Source organism: Caretta caretta, chromosome 23, assembly GCF_965140235.1.
Source record: "Caretta caretta isolate rCarCar2 chromosome 23, rCarCar1.hap1, whole genome shotgun sequence".
Lineage (NCBI taxonomy): Eukaryota > Metazoa > Chordata > Testudines > Cheloniidae > Caretta > Caretta caretta.
The window spans coordinates 15,235,925-15,256,418 of NC_134228.1; the positions used below are offsets into that span (position 1 = coordinate 15,235,925).

Here is a 20,494-nt window from a genome sequence, read left to right on the forward strand (position 1 = left end):
GCTGGTGCCCCTTACTCCCGACCCGCAGCCCCCTGCCACCCCATCCCTGCCCCCTCTCCTAGCTCTGCCGGTGCCCCTCACTCCCGACCCACAGCCCCTTCCAGCCCGGCCCTGGGCCCCCCCCAGCGTGCCGGTGCCCCTCACTCCCAACCCGCAGCCCCTGCCAGCCCGACCCTGCCCCCACGGCCCCATTAGTGCCCCTCACTCCCGAGCTGCAGCCCCTGCCAGTCTGGCCCTGGGCCCCCCCTAGCCCTGCTGGTGCCCCTCACTCCCGCCCCGCAGCCCCTGCTAGTCCAGCCTGGCTCTGCCCCCACGGCCCCATTAGCGCCCCTCACTCCCGACCCGCAGCCCCTACTTGTCCAGCCCTGCTGGTGCCCCTCACTCCCGACCCGCAGCCCCCTGCCAGCCCAGGCCTGCCCCCTCCCCTAGCTCTGCCGGTGCCCCTCACTCCCGACCCACAGCCCCTTCCGGCCCGGCCCTGGGCCCCCCCTAGCCCTGCTGGTGCCCCTCATTCCCGCCCCGCAGCCCCTGCTAGTCCAGCCTGGCTCTGCCCCCACGGCCCCATTAGCGCCCCTCACTCCCGACCCGCAGCCCCTACTTGTCCAGCCCTGCTGGTGCCCCTCACTCCCGACCCGCAGCCCCCTGCCAGCCCAGGCCTGCCCCCTCCCCTAGCTCTGCCGGTGCCCCTCACTCCCGACCCACAGCCCCTTCCGGCCCAGCCCTGGGCCCCCCCTAGCCCTGCTGGTGCCCCTCACTCCCGCCCCGCAGCCCCTGCTAGTCCAGCCTGGCTCTGCCCCCACGGCCCCATTAGCGCCCCTCACTCCCGACCCGCAGCCCCTACTTGTCCAGCCCTGCTGGTGCCCCTCACTCCCGACCCGCAGCCCCCTGCCAGCCCAGCCCTGCTGGTGCCCCTCACTCCCGACCCGCAGCCCCCTGCCAGCCCAGGCCTGCCCCCTCCCCTAGCTCTGCTGGTGCCCCTCACTCTCGAGGAGCTGCCCTCTGGGCCCCAATGTTGCACAACCCATGAGGCGTGGGGGGCCGGGAGATGCCCTGCTGTGTGCGGAAGCCTGGGTGGGGCCCTCACTTTCCGCGCGGCCGTTGCGGTTGCTCCCCCCGCAGGCGATGTTGAGTCACGGGTCAGGCGCATGCAGGGTTAACCGCCCAGCCCAAGGCCCCTTTTGCAGCCCGTGGGCCTCGGGAGGGCGCTGTCTGGTCAGTGCCCCAGATCTCAGTGCCCCCCAAGCTCTGCGGTGACTGGGGAACCGTCCCGCCCTCCCCCCAGCTCTGCCCCCGGCTGGGTTCTCCTACGGGGGCTGTCACGGAGTTCATTGGGGGGGGGTTACAGACCGGGGCGGGCCCTGGGGCAGTGAGGGGAGGTGACCTCGGCGATGGGGGGGTGAAAGGCGGGGACCCAGGCGATGGGGGGCGGGCGAGGGACAGGGACCCAGGCGATCGGGGCGGGGCCAGCCCGGGGGGGTCCGGGGGGGCCGGGTCCGCCGCCAGCTCCCCTCCCAACGCAGGAATGCAGCGGGCTGGCGTGTGCGAGCTCGCCCGGCTCCGGCGCCTGGAGGACCTGGGGGAGGGGGAGAAATGCCCCTCCCCCACGGCCGATCTCCTGGGTCCCGAGCCCCCCCCCGTCCAGCGTGGGGTCCCGAGTCACTGGTGCCGGACGTGACCCTGTCCGTGTGTGGACGTGAGTCAGCGTCTGTCTGGGCGCTGCGGCCCCACCCGGGGGGGGAGCCCCGGCCTCCGTGCTGGGCACCCCTTTCCCCGCGCGCCCTCTCCCGGCCGGGGCGGGCGCCCCGCTGACGCCCCCGGCTCCTCCCCAGCTCTGCGCCCCGCCCCGCCTTATAATGAGCGGCTCCCAGGCGCGGCTGCCCCAGGCCGGCGCGGCGGCGGGCGAGGCGGCGGCGGGCGGCGAGATGCCGGCCACGGAGAAGGACCTGGCGGAGGACGCGCCCTGGAAGAAGATCCAGCAGAATACCTTCACCCGCTGGTGCAACGAGCACCTCAAATGCGTCCACAAGCGCATCGCCAACCTGCAGGCGGACCTGGCCGACGGGCTGCGGCTCATCGCGCTGCTCGAGGTGCTGAGCCAGAAGAAGCTGGGGCGCAAATACAACCAGCGCCCCACGTTCCGGCAGATGCAGCTGGAGAACGTGTCGGTGGCGCTGGAGTTCCTGGAGCGCGAGAACATCAAGCTGGTGTCCATCGGTGAGCCCGGGGGGCGCCGGGGGGCCCTGGGGGGCGGGATGGGGGCGCCGGGGGGAGAGAGGAGGGTCCCGGGGGGCGGGATGGGGGGCGCCGGGGGACGGGATGGGGGCCCTGGGGGGCGGGATGGGGGCGCCGGGGGAGAGAGGAGGGTCCCGAGGGGATGGGGGAGTCCCGGGGTGGCGAGGAGGGGACTATCCCCGAAGGGAGGGATGGGGTCCGCTGGAGAGGCGGGGGGGGGGGGCTGGCCCCGAGGCGGGGCGCTGCTGCGGCGGGGGCTTGGGGCCTCTTAGCTCTGCAGGCAAAGGGGCTGCTGGGGGGCTGGTCCCCCCCCCCGGGCCCTGGGATACTAGCGCCGTCTTCGCGTGGGAGGCAGGGAGGGAGCCCTGGGTCTCTGCATGGGGGGCGAGCTGGGGCGGGGGGCCCCGCACAGCGGCTGCTCCTGACTAAGGCTCCTAACGATGGTGCGGGCGGGGTGGGGGTATCTGGGGGCCCAGCAGGCTGGCTCCCTGTGGGGCTGGGGGGGGAAGCGATTCCTAGGTGGGGGCCCATCCCGAGCTTAGCCCCCCAACCTCCCGTGGGACGCTTCCCCCCTCCTCGCCATGTGATGGGCGGCTCCCTGGACCTTCTCCCCACGGAGCTCGGGGTTGGGGCTCTGAGATGGGGCAGGAAGCAGTTGGGGGTGTAGATACATCCTCTGTGACCACGGCGTGGGGCAGCCCCGGGCCTAAAGGTCTGCAACTGCCCCCTACATGGGCAAGACCAATTCGCTTCTCACTAGATGGTCCCGGCCCGACTGGAGGGGTCGGGGGTGGGGGGAGCCCAGGGCTGCGCTCCCAGGGGGCTGCGGGCCGGGGGTGAGGGGCACAGGCCGGGCTGTGGGCCTGGGGGGGAGGGGAGCCTCCCGTACGCAGCCTGTAACAAAGGCTGGGGGGGGGGCGGGTCTGTTTCTCATCCCAGGAATGTGCTGTTCACCCCGGCCAGGCTGGGCTCGGCGGAAGGAAGGGGGCTGGAGGACGCGGGGGGGGCGCCTCGTTGGGCCCCCTGATCCGGCAGCTCAGGGGAGCTGTGGGCACGAACAGACAACTAGGGCCTGGGGAACGCGGGGCCCCTTGCCAGAGCCCTTACCCTGGGGTATGGGCTGGGCCCAGCTCGGGGGGCTGACTGGGAAAGCAGAGGAATTAAAGCTTCCCCCAAGGTGCTGGCTATGGGGGGGGGGGGGTCTGTGCAGAAGGTGGGGCATGGCCACCTACTGCAGGGGGGGTCCCTCAGAGTAAGATCCATCAGGACACTGTAGGGGACATCCATGGGGGGGTCATCGGCCTCTAAAGGCCACTGAGGGGAATTGAGGGGCACCGGCAGGGCTGGGGGGGGCAGGGCCAGGCTGGCAGGGGGCTGCGGGTCGGGAGTGAGGGGCACCAGCCGAGCTGGGGGGGGCAGGGCCAGGCTGGCAGGGGGCTGCGGGTCGGGAGTGAGGGGCACTGGCGGGGCTGGGGGGAGCCCAGGGCCGGGCTGGCAGGGGCTGCGGGTCGGGAGTGGGGGGCACCAGCTGGTGGGTTAGCAGGGGGCACAGATTCTGGCTGGGGGTGGCTCTTTTGTCCTGGTGGGGATGGGGGAGGAGCTGCTGGTCAGAGGGGGGATTTTCCCATCTCCACCCTAAGGCCATGCCCAGGGTCCTGGCTGTGGGGGTACCCCATGATTTCTCCCCCGCCCAGCTGGCCCTGTCCCCACCCCCCCAAAAAAACCCCTCGTGGCTTGAAGCTGCATCTTCAGTAGAGAAGATATTGGGGGGAGGGACTAGATCGGAGCCGGGAGGGTTCCTTTCTGGGAAGTTCCCCCCCCATCCCCCAATAGACCCAACAGTGAGTCACTGACCAGACACACAGCCCTGGGGCTGGCATGAAATGGCAAGGATGGGACACACACACACACCGGGGGGGGCAGGGCTGGGCTGGCAGGGGCTGCGGGTTGGGAGTGAGGGGCACCGGAAGAGCTGGGGGGTGGGGGCAGGGCCAGGGGCTGCGGGTCAGGAGTGAGGGGCACCAGTGGGGCAGGGGCTGTGGGTCAGGAGTGAGGGGTGCCGACGGGGCTGCAGGTCGGGAGTGAGGGGCACCGGCAGAGCTGAGGGGTGGGGGACAGGGCCGGGGGCTGTGGGTCAGGAGTGAGGGGCACCGGTGGGGCTGGGGGGCTGTGGGTCAGGAGTGAGGGGCGCTGGGGGGTGCAGGGGCTGCGGGTTGGGAGTGAGGGGCGCTGTCCCTGCTTGGAGTAGGAGTAACTGTCCCAGCCTGGGAACTCCCTGCTCTCATTCAGGGCCTGGGCTGGTGGGGGGGCAGGATGTTGGGGGTGGGGCCTGGGGGTGTCCCCTCCCCAGCGCTGGGGGGCTGCAGGATCCTGGCGGCCACTCCATATAAGGCTAAAAAATGTTGGAGCATCGGGCGGAGCCTGCGGGAATGGGGGGGGAGGGGCGGGTCATCCCCTAAAATGGGGGGGGGGAAGATTCTGGGAGGATCCCCTCCCCCCATGTGTGCTGGGGGGGATGGGCCAGGACACCCCGGGCCTGGGCACAGAACCCCCCGTGTGCTGGGGGACACGGATACCCCATTACCCCTTGGCACTGCGGGACCCCTGCACTGCAATCTGGGGGCTCTGTTCAGCTGGCCTGTGCCCTGGGGGTGCAGGGGGGCCCTCTGTCTGTCCCCCCCCAGGGGACAGGCGCAACCAACTTGGGGGTGTTGAGGGGTGACCGTTGCTCTGTGCAGTGCTGTGCTGGGGGGTGGGGGGTTTACAAGGGGCTGGGAGCCCGGATGCCTGGGTTCTGGCCTGGTGCTGGGAGGGGAGTGGGGGCTGGTGGGTCAGAGCAGGGGACCTGGGACCTTGGTTGGCCCGTGGAGTCCCTCACTCCCGACCCGCAGCCCCTGCTCTTGGGCCCTGGCTCCTGTCCCCGGAGTCGGCGGGGCTGGGCTCTTTCGGCCTCTGTGGGCTCAGCACCCCCCCCATTCCCCTCCCCCTCAGTCTGGGCCCCTCGCCAGGCCAGCCACAGGGTGGGGGAGGGGTCTGGGATGAATGGATTGGGGGCAGCCTGGGAAAGAGTCTTCTCTGGGGCTGGGGAGGGTCCTCTGATGGAAGGGGTCATGGCCGGAACTCTGGTGCCCCTCACTCCCGACCTGCAGCCCCTGCCAGCCCAGCCCCGGGCTTCTCCCAGCCCTGCCGCTGCCCCTCACTCCCGAGCCACAGCCCTGGTTTTTCCTGGGTACCAGGGCGGGGGGCTCAGAGGGGGATTGCTCGGTGCAGGGGGGCGTTGGGGGTATGGGGGGGCTCAGAGGGGGATTGCTCGGTGCAGGGGAGTGTTGGGGGGGCTCAGGGGGATTGCTCGGTGCAGGGGGGCGTTGGGGGTATGGGGGGGCTCAGAGGGGGATTGCTCGGTGCAGGGGAGTGTTGGGGGGCTCAGAGGGGGATTGCTCGGTGCAGGGGAGCGTTGGGGGGAATGGGGGGGCTCAGAGGGGGATTGCTCGGTGCAGGGGAGCGTTGGGGGGCTCGGAGAGGGATTGCTCGATGCAGGGGAGCGTTGGGGGTATGAGGGGGCTCAGAGGGATTGCTCAGTGCAGGGGAGCGTTGGGGGCTCAGAGGGATTGCTTGGCGCAGGGGAGCATTGGGGGGTATGGGGGGGCTCGGAGAGGCATTGCTCGGTGCAGGGGAGCGTTGGGGGGAATGGGGGGGCTCAGAGGGATTGCTCGGTGCAGGGGAGCGTTGGGGGTATGGGGGGGCTCAGAGGCATTGCTCGGTGCAGGGGAGTGTTGGGGGGCTCGGAGAGGGACTGCTCGGTGCAGGGGGACTTTAGGGGTGGGGTGTGGGTGGCGAGAGGGAGCTAGGGTGGGGGCGGGGTGCCGCTGGTGCCCAGCCCCCTGTGCTGACCCCCATCTACCCGCAGACAGCAAGGCCATCGTGGACGGGAACCTGAAGCTGATCCTGGGCCTGATCTGGACACTGATCCTGCACTATTCCATCTCCATGCCCATGTGGGACGAGGAGGATGATGAGGAGACCAAGAAGCAGACGCCGAAGCAGCGGCTGCTGGGCTGGATCCAGAACAAGCTGCCCGAGCTGCCCATCACCAACTTCAGCAAGGACTGGCAGAGCGGGCGGGCGCTGGGGGCCCTAGTGGACAGCTGTGCCCCGGGTGAGGGGCGCTGGGCCCTGGAGGGGGAGAAGGGGGTGCAGCGGCCGGGCGGGAAGAGGCTGCTGGTTACGGCTCCAGGGCATTGTGGTGTATGGCGTCTGGCCATCGGGGGGGCTTGTGGGGGCAGGGAAGGGAGATTTGGGGGGAGCTCAGGAAGTCGGGGAACCCGGCCCGCCCAGCTGTGCTCCTGCCATGGCCACAGTGCAGCTGTGGGCCCCCTGGGGGCGGCAGCCGGGAGGGCCCCTGATGGGGGGACTCCATGTGCCACTAACTTCCCTGCTCCCCCAGGTCTCTGCCCCGACTGGGACTCGTGGGACGCCAGCAAACCCGTCAACAACGCCCGCGAGGCCATGCAGCAGGCCGACGACTGGCTGGGCATCCCCCAGGTGCGGGGCTGGTGCTGTCCTGAGGGGCGGGGGGGGTCTCCTGGAAGGAGGGTGCAGGTGTCTGAGGGCCTGCCGGGGGTGCAGTGTCCTGGGGAAAAGGGGGTACCTTGGGGGTCTGGAGGGGGGTGCAGTGTTCAGGGGATGTGGGGGGGGGCTGGGGGTACCTTGGGGGGCTAGAGAGGATGTGGGGAGGCCACAGGGCCATGGTGGCAGGTCTGACACCCGCCCCCGGTCCCCACGGCAGGTCATCACCCCGGAGGAGATCGTGGACCCCAATGTGGACGAGCACTCGGTCATGACCTACCTGTCCCAGTTCCCGAAGGCCAAGCTCAAGCCGGGTGCCCCCCTGCGCCCCAAGCTGAACCCCAAGAAGGCACGAGCCTATGGCCCTGGTGAGTCCTAGGGGCTAGCCCAGACTGGGGGGGCAGCTCCCCCATGGGCCAGCCTCTCCCTTTGCCCCCCTCTCTGCTGACCCCTCCCTGCTCTTTCTGCTCCCAGGGCAGAGACTCACTTGGGGGCCTGGCCCCCCTCCCTCTTCGGGGCTCTCCAGCCCCCTGCCCCTCCTCACCCCATGGGGCATAGGCCCCCCCCATGGCTGTATCACCATTGCCCCTTCTCAGGGTGCCCCATGGCAGCCTCTCTGCCCCCTCCCGGGCTGACTCTGCCCCCTCCCGGGCTGACTCTGCCCCCTCCCGGGCTGACTCTGCCCCCTCCCGGGCTGACTCTGCCCCCTCCCGGGCTGACTCCGCCCCCAGGTATTGAGCCCACAGGGAACATGGTGAAGAGAAAGGCCGAGTTCACCGTGGAGACCATCAGTGCCGGCCAGGGCGACGTCCTGGTCTACGTGGAGGACCCAGCTGGGCACAGAGAAGAGGTGGGAGCCCAGGGCCGGGCTGGCAGGGGCTGCGGGTCGGGAGTGAGGGGCACCGGCGGGGCTGGGGGGAGCCCAGGGCCGGGCTGGCAGGGGCTGCGGGTCGGGAGTGAGGGGCACCGGCGGGGCTGGGGGGAGCCCAGGGCCGGGCTGGCAGGGGCTGCGGGTCGGGAGTGAGGGGCACCGGCGGGGCTGGGGGGAGCCCAGGGCCGGGCTGGCAGGGGCTGCGGGTCGGGAGTGAGGGGCACCGGCGGGGCAGGGGGGAGCCCAGGGCCGGGCTGGCAGGGGCTGCGGGTCGGGAGTGAGGGGCACCGGCGGGGCAGGGGGGAGCCCAGGGCCGGGCTGGCAGGGGCTGCGGGTTGGGAGTGACGGGCACTGGCGGGGCTGCAGGGGGGCAGGGCCGGGCTGGCAGGGGCTGCGGGTCCGGAGTGAGGGGCACCGGCGGGGCTGGGGGGATCCCAGGGCCGGGCTGGCAGGGGCTGCGGGTCGGGAGTGAGGGGCACCGGCGGGGCTGGGGGGATCCCAGGGCTGGGCTGGCAGGGGCTGCGGGTCGGGAGTGAGGGGCACCGGCAGGGGTGGGGGGGGCCCAGGGCCGGGCTGGCAGGGGCTGCGGGTCGGGAGTGAGGGGCACCGGCAGGGCTGCAGGGGGGCAGGGCCGGGCTGGCAGGGGCTGCGGGTCGGGAGTGAGGGGCACCGGCGGGGCTGCAGGGGGGCAGGGCCGGGCTGGCAGGGGCTGCGGGTCGGGAGTGAGGGGCACCGGCGGGGCTGGGGGGGGGGCCCAGGGCCGGTTTGGCAGGGGGCCGTGGGTCAGGAGTGAGGGGTGCTGGTGGGGGGCTCTGGGTCTAATGCTGTTTCTCGCCATAGGCCAAGGTCGTCGCGAACAACGACAAGAACCGAACTTTCTCCGTCTCGTATGTTCCCAAAGTGACGGGGGTCCACAAGGTGAGAATCCCTTGGCTCCTGCCCTCCCGGTCCTGGGGAGAGAACCCAGGAGTCCTGGCTCCCAGCCCCCCCCGCTCTGACCACCAGCCCCCTGGTGTCCGGCTCCCGCTGTAACGCCTCTGCCCCCAGGTGACGGTGCTGTTCGCCGGGCAGCACATTGCCAAGAGCCCGTTCGAGGTGACGGTGGGGAAGTCGCTGGGCGACGCCGGGCGGGTGACGGCCCAGGGGCCCGGCCTGGAGCCCACCGGCAACATTGCCAACAAGGTCACCTCCTTCGAGGTCTTCACGGCCGGTGAGTGGGTGGGGGGCTGGGCCGGGAGGGCCCTGTGAGGGGGGACCGGGCTGGGGCTGACCCCTCCTCCCCCCCAGGCGCGGGGGCGGGCGAGGTGGGGCTGGGGGCCCTGTGAGGGGGGGCCGGGCTGACCCCTCCTCCCCCCCAGGCGCGGGGGCGGGCGAGGTGGGGCTGGGGGCCCTGTGGGGGGGGCCGGGCTGACCCCTCCTCCCCCCCAGGCGCGGGGGCGGGCGAGGTGGGGCTGGGGGCCCTGTGAGGGGGGGCCAGGCTGACCCCTCCTCCCCCCCAGGTGCGGGGGCGGGCGAGGTGGGGCTGGGGGCCCTGTGGGGGCTGGGGCTGACCCCTCCTCCCCCCCAGGCGCGGGGGCGGGCGAGGTGGGGCTGGGGGCCCTGTGGGGGGGGCCGGGCTGACCCCTCTTACCCCCCCAGGCGCGGGGGCGGGCGAGGTGGGGCTGGGGGCCCTGTGGGGGCTGGGGCTGACCCCTCCTCCCCCCCAGGCGCGGGGGCGGGCGAGGTGGGGCTGGGGGCCCTGTGGGGGCTGGGGCTGACCCCTCCTCCCCCCCAGGCGTGGGGGCGGGCGAGGTGGGGCTGGGGGCCCTGTGGGGGCTGGGGCTGACCCCTCCTCCCCCCCAGGCGCGGGGGCGGGCGAGGTGGGGCTGGGGGCCCTGTGAGGGGGGACCGGGCTGGGGCTGACCCCTCCCTCCCCCCCAGGCGCGGGGGCGGGCGAGGTGGGGCTGGGGGCCCTGTGAGGGGGGACCGGGCTGGGGCTGACCCCTCCTTCCCCCCCAGGCGCGGGGGGCGGGCGAGGTGGGGCTGGGGGCCCTGTGAGGGGGGGCCGGGCTGACCCCTCCTCCCCCCCCCGGCACGGAGGCGGGCGAGGTGGGGCTGGGGGCCCTGTGGGGGGGGCCGGGCTGACCCCTCCTCCCCCCCAGGCGCGGGGGCGGGCGAGGTGGGGCTGGGGGCCCTGTGAGGGGGGGCCGGGCTGGGGCTGACCCCTCCTCCCCCCCCAGGCGCGCGGGCGGGCGAGGTGGGGCTGGGGGCCCTGTGAGGGGGGGCCGGGCTGACCCCTCCTCCCCCCAGGCGCGGGGGCGGGCGAGGTGGGGCTGGGGGCCCTGTGGGGGGGGCCAGGCTGACCCCTCCTCCCCCCCAGGCGCGGGGGCGGGCGAGGTGGGGCTGGGGGCCCTGTGGGGGCCGGGCTGACCCCTCCTCCCCCCCAGGCGCGGGGGCGGGCGAGGTGGGGCTGGGGGCCCTGTGGGGGCCGGGCTGACCCCTCCTCCCCCCCAGGCGCGGGGGCGGGCGAGGTGGGGCTGGGGGCCCTGTGAGGGCCGGGCTGACCCCTCCTCCCCCCCAGGCGCGGGGGCGGGCGAGGTGGAGGTGACGGTGGTGGACCCCAGTGGGCGCAGGGGCACGGTGGAGCAGCAGCTGGAGGACAAGGCCGACAGCACCTACCGATGCACCTACCGCCCGGGCGCCGAGGGCACCTACAGCGTCCACGTGACCTTCGGGGGCACGCCCATCCCCCGCAGCCCCTACACCGTCGCCGTGGGGCAGGGTGAGCACGGGGGCCGGGCCGGGGCAGGGCGGGCCTCCCACCGTGCCCCATGTCTGGGGGGGTCTCTGCTGTCTGTCTCTCTCTACCCCCAGCACAGGGCATCTCGGGGGTTACGCTCGCTCTGCCCCAAGGATATGGGGGTTCTCTCTCTCTTTGCCCCCCGGTAACCCCCCTCTCTCTCCTCTCTCCGCTGCGCTCCCAGCTGTCCTAGCTCTCTCTCTGTCTGTCTGTCTCTCGACGAGCCGCCGTCCCGGATCCTTGGCTGGTGCCCCTCACCCTGGCGCCAGGCCGGCCCGGGGCTAATGGTACTGTGTGATCTCTGGGGCAGGGCGGGGGGTGCGGGCGGTGCCCCGGGAGGGGGGCTGGGGCCCAGAGAGCCTCCATTCTTGGCGGGGGGTGGCCCTGGATGCCTGGGTCCCCTTTCTCACTGCCTAGCAAGTAATCCCGGTGCCTGCAGGGATGGGGGGAACCTGGACACCTGGGTCCTTCTCGCGCTCTCTCTCTCTCTTTTCCCCCTGCTGTGCATCACTGTGGAGTGGGAGCCCCGGACGCCTGGGTTCCTCCCTCACTTGAGACTGTAACCCCAATGCCTGGTGGGAGTGGGGGGCACCCAGACGCCTGGGCCCCTCTCACGATTGGTCTCCCCCCCACCCAGCTTGTAACCCCAGTGCCTGCCGGGCCACGGGGCGGGGGCTGCAGCCCAAGGGGCTCCGGGTGAAGGAGCCGGCGGATTTCAAGGTCTACACAAAAGGCGCCGGCAGCGGAGAGCTCAAGGTCACGGTCAAGGGCCCAAGTGAGTGACACCCCCCCGGGGAGTGGCTGGGGGGTGCAGAAAGCAATGGGGGGGGTGCCCTATGGGGTGGGGGGGCTGCCCCACACTGACCCTGTCTCCCCGCAGAGGGGCCGGAGAGCGTGAAGCAGAAGGATCTGGGGGGTCTGTGGTGGGAGGGGCTGCCCCATGGAGGGGGGGGGGGCTGCCCCACTCTGACCCTGTCTCCCCGCAGAGGGGCCGGAGAGCGTGAAGCAGAAGGATCTGGGGGGGTCTGTGGTGGGAGGGGCTGCCCCATGGAGGGTGGGGGGGGCTGCCCCACTCTGACCCTGTCTCCTCGCAGAGGGGCCGGAGAGCGTGAAGCAGAAGGATCTGGGCGACGGGGTTTTTGCCTTCGAGTATTTCCCCACCCTGCCCGGGAACTACACCGTCACCGTCACCTGGGGGGGGCAGCAGGTGCCACGCAGGTGAGCGCCCCGTGGGCTGCTGGGGGGGAGGCTTGGGGCTACAGTGGGCCGGGGACCGATGCAGGGGGCCTGGTGCATGCTGGGATGTCTGGGGTCGGGACGCCCCGGAGCGCGCTGCGGGGGCCGGGTGGGGAGCTGGGTGATGCCCCCATGCAAGCTGGGGGGGGGTGCGAAGTGCCTGGTGCATGCGATCCCCTTGGGGGAGGGCCCAAGGGGGGGCACGGTGCCCGTGGGGATCCCGTTGTGACCTGCCCGGCCTTCCCCCCTCTCCACCCCCCAGCCCATTCGAGGTGAAGGTCGGCCCCGAGTGCGGCAGCCAGAAGGTCCGGGCCTGGGGGCCGGGGCTGGAGGGCGGCGTGGTCGGCAAGTCGGCCGACTTCGTGGTGGAGGCCATCGGGGACGACGTGGGCACGCTGGGTGAGGGGGAGAGTCGGGGGAGCGGGGAGCTGGTGGGGGGCTGAGTCGGGGGAGCGGGGGGCTGAGTCGGGTGGGGGGAGTTGGCTTCCCCAATCTTGGTCCCACCCGGGAAGTTTGGGTGTGGGGGGGTCTGGGAAATGCTGGGGAGTCATGGGGGGGAGGCTGCGAGGGGTCTTCAGTCTTGGTCGGGGGGGCTGGTTGCTCACAGCAGGGCCCTCAGATCTCAATTGGGGTGGCAGGGATTTGGGTGCTGCCGGGGTCCCCATCTTGGGGTGGGGCTGCAAGGTAGGGGGGAGGGCTGGGCATTCACTGGTACCCCACCCCCACGGAGGTGTGGAGGGGCTGGTCTCCCCCTGGGGGTGCGGAGCTGGGGGCCCCCGTGCGGGGGCCGGCGGAGGGGCTGCCAGCCCTGGTCTCAACGCTCCCCGCGCCCCCCAGGGTTCTCGGTGGAGGGCCCGTCCCAGGCCAGGATCGAGTGCGACGACCGGGGCGACGGCTCGTGTGACGTGCGCTACTGGCCCCAGGAGCCGGGGGACTACGCCGTGCACGTTCTCTGCAACGGGGACGACATTCGCCACAGCCCCTTCATGGCCGAGATCCGCCCCGCCCCGCGCGACCTGCACCCCGAGAAGGTACCGCCTGCCGGGGTGGGGCGGGCCCCCGGCTCTGGGAGGGGAGCGGGGCTGCTGGTTAGAGCAGGCGGGGCTGGGAGCCCGGACTCCTGGGTTCTCTCCCCCGCTCTGGGAAGGGAGCGGGGCTGCTGGTTAGAGCAGGCGGGGCTGGGAGCCCGGACTCCTGGGTTCTCTCCCCGGCTCTGGGAGGGGAGCGGGGCTGCTGGTTAGAGCAGGCGGGGCTGGGAGCCCGGACTCCTGGGTTCTCTCCCCGGCTCTGGGAGGGGAGCGGGGCTGCTGGTTAGAGCAGGCGGGGCTGGGAGCCCGGACTCCTGGGTTCTCTCCCCGGCTCTGGGAGGGGAGCGGGGCTGCTGGTTAGAGCAGGCGGGGCTGGGAGCCCGGACTCCTGGGTTCTCTCCCCGGCTCTGGGAGGGGAGTGGGGTCTCGTGCTGGGATTGGGGCTGACATGAAGGCAGGGTCTCCTCTCACCCATGGCCCCCCACAGGTGAAGGCCCACGGGCCTGGGCTGGAGAAAACCGGGGTCGCCATCAACAAACCAGCCGAGTTCATGGTGGACGCCAAGAACGGCGGGAAGGCCCCTCTCAAGGTCCAGGTGCAGGTGAGGAGGGGGGGGCGCCAGGTGGGGGTGGCCTGGGGCTGGGGGGTGACCCAGGGCTGGGGTGGGGCAAGTCAGCGTTGCTGGGTGCAGACGGGGTGGCTGGGTGCATCCTGGCGGAGGTGCCAAGTGGGGAACTGGGGGCTTGACCCCACTCTGCCCCCAAGATGTGGAGGGCACCCGAGGGTGGGAGGCTGGGGGCCGGCTGGCGGCTGACCTGCTCTGCCCCCCCCGGGGAGGAAGGGGAGCCTGGGGGGGTCAGCTGGTGGCTGACCTGCCCCGCCCCACTCCCTGGGGAGGAGGAGGAAGGGGGGGCTGGGGGGCCGGCTGACCCGCTCTGCCCCCAGGATGCGGGGGGCGCCCCGGTGGACGTGGCGGTGAAGGACAATGGCAACGGCACCTACAGCTGCTCCTACGTGCCCAAGAAGCCGGTGAAGCACACGGCCATGGTGTCCTGGGGGGGCGTCAACATCCCCAACAGCCCCTACCGTGTGAGTGCCCGGGGGGTCCCACGAGGGGCCAGGGGGCCGGGGCTGGGGGGGGCGTGTCCCACGAGGGGCTGGGAGGCTGGGGGGGGCGTGTCCCACAATGCACCAGGGCGGGGGGGGTGCCCGTAGCAGCAGCTTGGGCCTAGTGATCCCAGGCCAGGGCTTGACGATACAGGGATTTTCTCCCATAATGCAGTGGGCTGGGGGGGAAGCGGGGGGGGTCCCAGGGTGCGCTGGGCTGGGGGGGACTTAGCTGTGGTAACAGGTTGGGCCGGGCGATCCCAGGCCTTGGCGGGCAGGGAGCCTCCGGGCCGAACTGCGCCGGAGGCTGGGGGCCAATGACCCCGCCAGGCCTGCCGCGGGGGGGGGGGGGGGGGGGACGGACACTTGCTGAAATAGCCCCCCATGGTGTCTGCCTCCCACTGCCCGAGACCCTGGGGCAGCCCGGACACTTGGGTTCTCCCCCGGCTCTGGGAGGGGAGTGGGATCTGGTGGTTGGAGCAGGGGGGCTGGGAGCCAGGACGCCTGGGTTCTCTCCAGCTGTGGGGGGGAGGGCGGTGTGTGTATCACCGCAGCAATAGGCATTATAATGTGAAGTCCCCCCCTCACCCCCCCCCGGACCCTGCAGCTGGGGCCTCCTGTTCCCCTTCCCTCTCGGGGGTGTTGACTGCGGGTGAAGAGCTCGGGGGGAGGGGGACACCCCGTCTGACCTGTCCCTTCCCCCCAGGTGAACGTGGGGGCCGGCAGCCACCCCCACAAGGTGAAGGTGTACGGCCCCGGTGTGGCCAAGACTGGGCTCAAGGCCCACGAACCCACCTACTTCACCGTGGACTGTGCTGAGGCCGGGCAGGGTGAGTGCCGGGGGGGGGCTCTGGGGCGGGTGGGAGCTGAGGGCAGGCTGGGGGGCTCTGGTGGGAGCTGCTTGGGTGTTGGCAGCTGGGGGGGGCCTCTGGGGGAGTGGGAGGGCTGTGGGCAGACGAGGGGGATGTGGGAGCTGGAAGGGCCCAGGGGGGCGTGGGAGGTTGGGGACAGGCTGGGGGGTGGGAGCCAGGGGGCTCTAGTGGGTCTCCCTGCGCCCACCACCTGGGGGGTTGGGGGGGTGATTTGAGGGTGACCCGGGCGTGGCAGAGGTCGGTGGGGTGCATGGCAGGGGAGGCCGTGGGGGGAGCTGACAGCTCTGCCGGTCCCCCCCCCCCAGGTGACGTGAGCATCGGGATCAAGTGCGCCCCGGGCGTGGTGGGGCCGGCCGAGGCCGACATCGACTTCGATATCATCCGCAACGACAATGACACGTTCACCGTGCGGTACACGCCCCGTGGGCCTGGCACCTACACCATCATGGTGCTCTTCGCCGACCAGGTCAGCGGGGGGTGCCACGGGGTCCCCGGGCCGTGCTCTGACCTGCTCCCCACGAAGCCGGGCAGGACTCTGGGGGAGGCTGCTCCCCGAGAGGAGACTCCCCCAGTCTGCAGGACACACAGCTCCCCCGGCTTCCCCCTTCCTGGGTCTGACCCCGGAGCCTCCAGCCTCCCCTGCCCCTCCCTGCGCTTCCACAGCGAGTCCCCCGGGCGGGGTCCTGGGGGGGCCAGGCGGCCCTGCCCCCCCAGAGGTGACTCTCGGGCAGCACGTAGAACAGAGTTTGGTAGCACAGAAATCGGTGACTTTCAGCCAAGCCCATCTTGGGGAGTCCCGGGCCGGATGGCCTGGACTCCCCCTCTTCCAGTCCCCCAAGCAGACTGCCAGCTTCCAGCGACCCCCACCTCCAGATGGCCTGGACTCCCACCCATGGCTGCTCCTCCTCTTTGTCCTGCTTGGTCACACACCCCTCCTGGGTCTCCGGTTACATACCTGCAGCCTCCCCTGTACCCAGTTCCCACTGGTGCAGTACATGGGGAAACTGAGGTACACACCGTATTCGTATAGGACAGTAAGATTCTCACATGCAACAGAACCAGATGAATAAAACCCCACTTCGTCACACTCTGCTCTGGCGGCTTCCCACTTACTGTGGGGGGGCCTTGGAAGCAGTCAGGGGGCTCATTGCAGAGGGGGGCTGTCCCGCTCAGGGTGGCAGAGGGGTGTGAGGTGGGGCACACAGCTTCATGGTCCTCTGACTCCCTGCTACCTCCTTAGGCCACCCCCACCAGCCCCATCCGCATCAAGGTGGACCCATCCCATGACGTCAGCAAGGTCAAGGCCGAAGGGCCTGGGCTGAACCGGACTGGTGAGATTGGGGGGAAGGGGGCTGGTCTGGGCAACGGAGGAAATTCTGTCTTGGTGTGGGGCATGGAGGGGGAAGGGGGGGGCGGCGCGGGCAGCGGAGGGGGAAGGGGGGCAGCGTGGGGGATGGAGGGGGAAGGGGGGGCGGTGCGGGGGAAGGGGCGGCGTGGGCAGCGGAGGGGGATGGAGGGGGAAGGGGGGTCAGCGGAGGGGAATGGAGGGGAAATACAGCCACTGACCCCCATGGGCTCCCCCCGGCAGGCGTGGAACTGGGCAAGCCCACTCACTTCACGGTGAACGCCAAGGCGGGGGGCCGGGCGCCCCTGGACGTGCAGTTCACCGGCCCGGCCAAGGGCGAGGCGGTGCGGGACTCGGAGGTGATCGACAACCACGACGGGACCCACACGGTGAAATACACCCCTGTGCAGCAGGTACGAGGGGAGGCCCCGACTCCATCCCCCCGAGCTGGCAGGGCATGGGTCTCCGGGGGCCCCCTCTCCCCAGGTCTGGGGTTGGGCTCCGTTTTCCCCTTGCAGGGTGTCCCAGCCTCGGGCGCTCTCAGCTCTGTATGGCCCTTGGGAGGAGCCCCCTCCGGTGTGACAGCCCTTCTAGGGGTTCGCTCTCCCAGGGGGGTTAAACTCTGAGCCCCACTGGCACCTGGGACTGCACCTATCTGAGCCTCCAGCAGCCTGGCTTTGCCGTGGGCCCCCTCAGGGAGTCCCCTCGCTCTGGTCTCTGCTCCCTTTGGGGGTGAGGGCCCCGATGTGTGCTCCCTCCCCGACCTCTAGCCTGCAGGGACTTTCAGCCAACGTCACACAGAGGGTTGCCCCGGCCATCAGTGGCCAGGCTACAGAGTGACCGGCCACTGTCTGCGCCTGTCGCAGTCACACCCACCCTCTAGGGGTTGCTGTGACGGTCACACCTTCATCCCACCACTGAGAGACTTGAGTAACACACAGGGAAACTGAGGCACACGGTGTTCAGAGAAAACTACACCAACCTTCCCGCTTCATCACACAGGGTAACCTGGGTGTGGCTGTGACCTACGGCGGAGACCACATCCCCAAAAGCCCCTTCAGCGTGGGCGTGGCCCCCAGCCTGGACCTCAGCAAGATCAAGATCACTGGCCTGGCTGACAGTGCGTACCCGGGCAGGGAGGGCTGGGCCTCCTGACCCAGCTAAGGGGACAAACACAGTGCTGGGGGGCTAGAGGGAGGAGCTGGGGGGTCGAGCCTGTCCCATGCCAGGCTGCAGCTAAGAGGGCGAGTGCGGTGCTAGGGGGCCTGGGAAAACTTGGCTCCTCTACGGAGCGGCGACATCTGACAGCAGGCGGGGTGGGGGTCCCCGGTGGGGCAGATGGGGCCTGGCCGTGGGGAGGGGCCCAGGGGGCTGGAGACAGACCCAGCCCTGGGCTCACAGCTCTCCCTCTCTGTGCAGAAGTTGAGGCGGGCAAGGACCAGGAGTTCACAGTCAAGTCCAAGGGGGCCGGCGGGCAGGGCAAGGTGGCCGCCAAGATCACGGGGCCGGCGGGCAAGTCGGTCCCGTGCAAAGTGGAGCCGGGCCTGAGCCCCGACAACAACGTGGTGAAATTCATCCCCCGTGAGGAGGGGCCCTACGAGGTGCAGGTGACCTATGATGGAGCCCCCGTGCCCGGCAGTCCCTTCCCCGTGGAGGCCGTGCCCCCCACCAACCCCTCCAAGGTAGGTGTCCCCTGCTGCCGTCCCCCTGCCATGGGCAGCCCTGCTGGGGGGACCTGGGAGCCGGGGGTGGGACATCCCACGGCCATTGGCTGGGGGACTAGAGTCCTTCCCCGTCCATAGGTGAAGGCTCGGGGGAGGTGGGTGGGGGTCTGTGCTGGGGCAGACAGTTACCTGGCGAGATGGGCATGGGGCAGGGCCTTAGCAAGGCGGTCGGGGAGGTGCCTGGCGAGGTGGGCGGGGGGCTACAGTGGACGGGCACCAAGCCAGCTCAGGGCCCCTCACCCTCCCCTCTCCCCACAGGTGAAGGCCTACGGGCCAGGGCTGCAGGGCGGACAGGCCGGCTCGCCTGCCCCGTTCACCATTGACACGAAGGGGGCCGGCACGGGGGGCCTGGGGCTGACCGTGGAGGGTCCCTGTGAGGCCAAGATCGAGTGCCTGGACAACGGAGACGGCACCTGCTCCGTCTCCTACCTGCCGACGGAGCCCGGCGACTACAACATCAACATCCTGTTCGCGGGCGCCCACGTGCCCGGCTCGCCCTTCCGGGCGGCCGTCCAGCCCCGCTTTGACCCCTCCAAGGTGACCTGCTCGGGGCCGGGGCTGGAGCGGGCCACGGCCGGCCAGACGGGCCAGTTCCACGTGGACTGCTCGCGGGCCGGCAGCGCCGAGCTCACCATCGAGATCATCTCGGAGGGCGGGGCACAAGCCGAAGTGCGGGTACAGGACAACGGCGACGGGACCTACACCATCGCCTACACCCCGCTCTGCTCCGGCACCTACACCATCACCATCAAGTACGGAGGGCAGCCCGTGCCCCACTTCCCCAGCAAGCTGCAGGTGGAGCCGGCCCTCGACACCTCCGGGGTCAAGGTCTACGGGCCTGGCGTGGAGGGCGAAGGTCAGCAGCGGGATGGGGCCGGGGAGGTGCAGGAGGATGGGGGGCCCAGGGGGAGCGGCCCGCCATGGAGGGTGAAGGTCGGTGGGGTTGGGGGGCGCTGTGGGGGTAGCAAAGGGGTACGGGGCTGGGATGGGGGGTGATGGTCTGACAGGCACAAGGAGGCAGAGATCAGCTGATGGGGGGCAGGGGTCTGCAGGGACAAACACCTGGGGTTGGGAGCGATGGGAGGGGGAAGATCTGTGGGCCAGGCATGGGGAAGCGAGGGGCCTGGCGGAGTGGGGTGCAGGGTTAATTCCTGGGGGGCGGCCACAGTGCACGGCGGGGGGGGGGGCCCTGCGCCCTGGCCCTTGGCCTGACCCGCCCCCCTGGTGCAGGCGTGTTCCGGGAGGCCACGACCGAGTTCAGTGTTGACGCCCGGGCACTGGGCGCGGCCGGTGGGCCCCACGTGAAGACCCGGGTGTCCAACCCCTCGGGGAACCTGACCGAGGCCTTTGTGCAGGATCGCGGCGACGGCACGTACCATGTGGAGTACACCCCCTACGAGGAGGGTGAGCCGGGGGGACCGGGGCGTGGGGGGAGGGGAAACGGGGGTGGGACGGAGCCCAGCCCCCATGACCTCCCTCTTCTCCCCGCCCCCGCGCAGGTGTCCACTCTGTCGACGTGACCTACGACGGGAGCCCTGTGCCCAACAGCCCCTTCCGGGTGCCGGTCACCGAGGGCTGCGACCCCACCCGGGTCCGGGTGCACGGGCCAGGCCTGCAGAGCGGCACCACCAACCAGCCCAATCGCTTCACCGTGGAGACCAGGTGAGGGGCTGGCTCGGGGGGTGGCACGGGGGGGGCGCCCGTTGGCACCTCTCTGGGGTCCTGGCTCCGGTTCTCTGTCCCTAGTGGCTGAGCCCCATTGTGCTTCTCTCTCATCCGTGTCGTCCCCCCCCCCCCGACACCCAGGGGTGCTGGCACCGGGGGCCTGGGCCTGGCTGTGGAGGGCCCCTCCGAAGCCAAGATGTCCTGCACCGATAACAAGGACGGCAGCTGCTCGGTGGAATACATCCCCTACGAACCCGGCACGTACAGCCTGAACGTCACCTACGGCGGGCACCAGGTGCCAGGTATGGGGGCTGGGCTGGGCTGTGGGGCACCACGGGCTGGGTAAGTGGGCGAAGCTCCTTCTGGCCTGTGGGTGCCCTGCGGGCAGGTGACGTGGGGCTGGGGACGCCCCAGGGGCAGCAGTTAGTGGGGGCAGGGCTGGGGGCTCAGGGCCTCAGTTTCCCCTTATCCTCCCCACTGGCAGGGAGCCCCTTCCAGGTGCCGGTGCACGACGTGGTGGACTCGTCCAAGGTACTGTGCTCAGGACCAGGGCTGACGCCGGGCGTCGTGCGGGCCAGCGTGCCCCAGACCTTCTCCGTTGACGCCAGCCATGCGGGTGTGGCCCCCCTGCAGGTCAAGGTGCAGGGCCCCAAAGGTGAGTGCCTGCTGCTTCGGGGGGGGGGGGGGGGGATGGTAAGGGGAAACTGAGGCCCAGCCCAGACCTCCTGATCCCCGGCATCTCCCTCGCCCAGGTGTGGTGGAGCCGGTGGAGGTGGTGGACAACGCTGACGGCACCCAGACCGTGAGCTACATGCCCAGCCGGGAGGGGCCTTACAGCATCGCCGTCCATTACGGAGACCAGGAAGTGCCACGCAGGTATGGGGGTGCCGGCGAGGGCTGAGTGCAGGCCAGGGGTGCCCTGTGCTTTTGTGGGCTCAATAGGGGGTGAGGCCAGGGCACCATGCAGAGGAAAGGGGCTGGAGCAGCTGGGTGTAGGGGGCTGGGCGTGGGCATGGGGAGCGGGTGCTGGGGTGGCGATCCAGCAGAGACCTCGCCCCACACCGGGGGG

At 71.3% G+C, this 20,494-nt stretch overlaps 1 protein-coding gene across 1 annotated transcript in view; it reads left to right on the forward strand.

Annotated features, from left to right (window-relative positions):
* Positions 1 to 20,494, forward strand: part of FLNA (filamin A) — a 40,960-nt gene that overhangs the window by 5,305 nt on the left and 15,161 nt on the right. Inside the window, 26 exon segments of the mRNA XM_075122525.1 lie at positions 1,830 to 2,214; positions 6,140 to 6,388; positions 6,677 to 6,774; positions 7,019 to 7,166; positions 7,530 to 7,648; positions 8,510 to 8,587; positions 8,717 to 8,879; positions 10,230 to 10,430; positions 11,086 to 11,223; positions 11,543 to 11,666; positions 11,947 to 12,083; positions 12,522 to 12,715; positions 13,200 to 13,313; positions 13,658 to 13,801; positions 14,526 to 14,649; positions 14,997 to 15,157; positions 15,932 to 16,022; positions 16,280 to 16,449; positions 17,039 to 17,156; positions 17,456 to 17,718; positions 18,019 to 18,616; positions 18,991 to 19,164; positions 19,260 to 19,422; positions 19,567 to 19,727; positions 19,910 to 20,080; positions 20,178 to 20,301. Of these exon segments, the coding sequence (XP_074978626.1) occupies positions 1,830 to 2,214; positions 6,140 to 6,388; positions 6,677 to 6,774; positions 7,019 to 7,166; positions 7,530 to 7,648; positions 8,510 to 8,587; positions 8,717 to 8,879; positions 10,230 to 10,430; positions 11,086 to 11,223; positions 11,543 to 11,666; positions 11,947 to 12,083; positions 12,522 to 12,715; positions 13,200 to 13,313; positions 13,658 to 13,801; positions 14,526 to 14,649; positions 14,997 to 15,157; positions 15,932 to 16,022; positions 16,280 to 16,449; positions 17,039 to 17,156; positions 17,456 to 17,718; positions 18,019 to 18,616; positions 18,991 to 19,164; positions 19,260 to 19,422; positions 19,567 to 19,727; positions 19,910 to 20,080; positions 20,178 to 20,301 (4,610 nt within the window).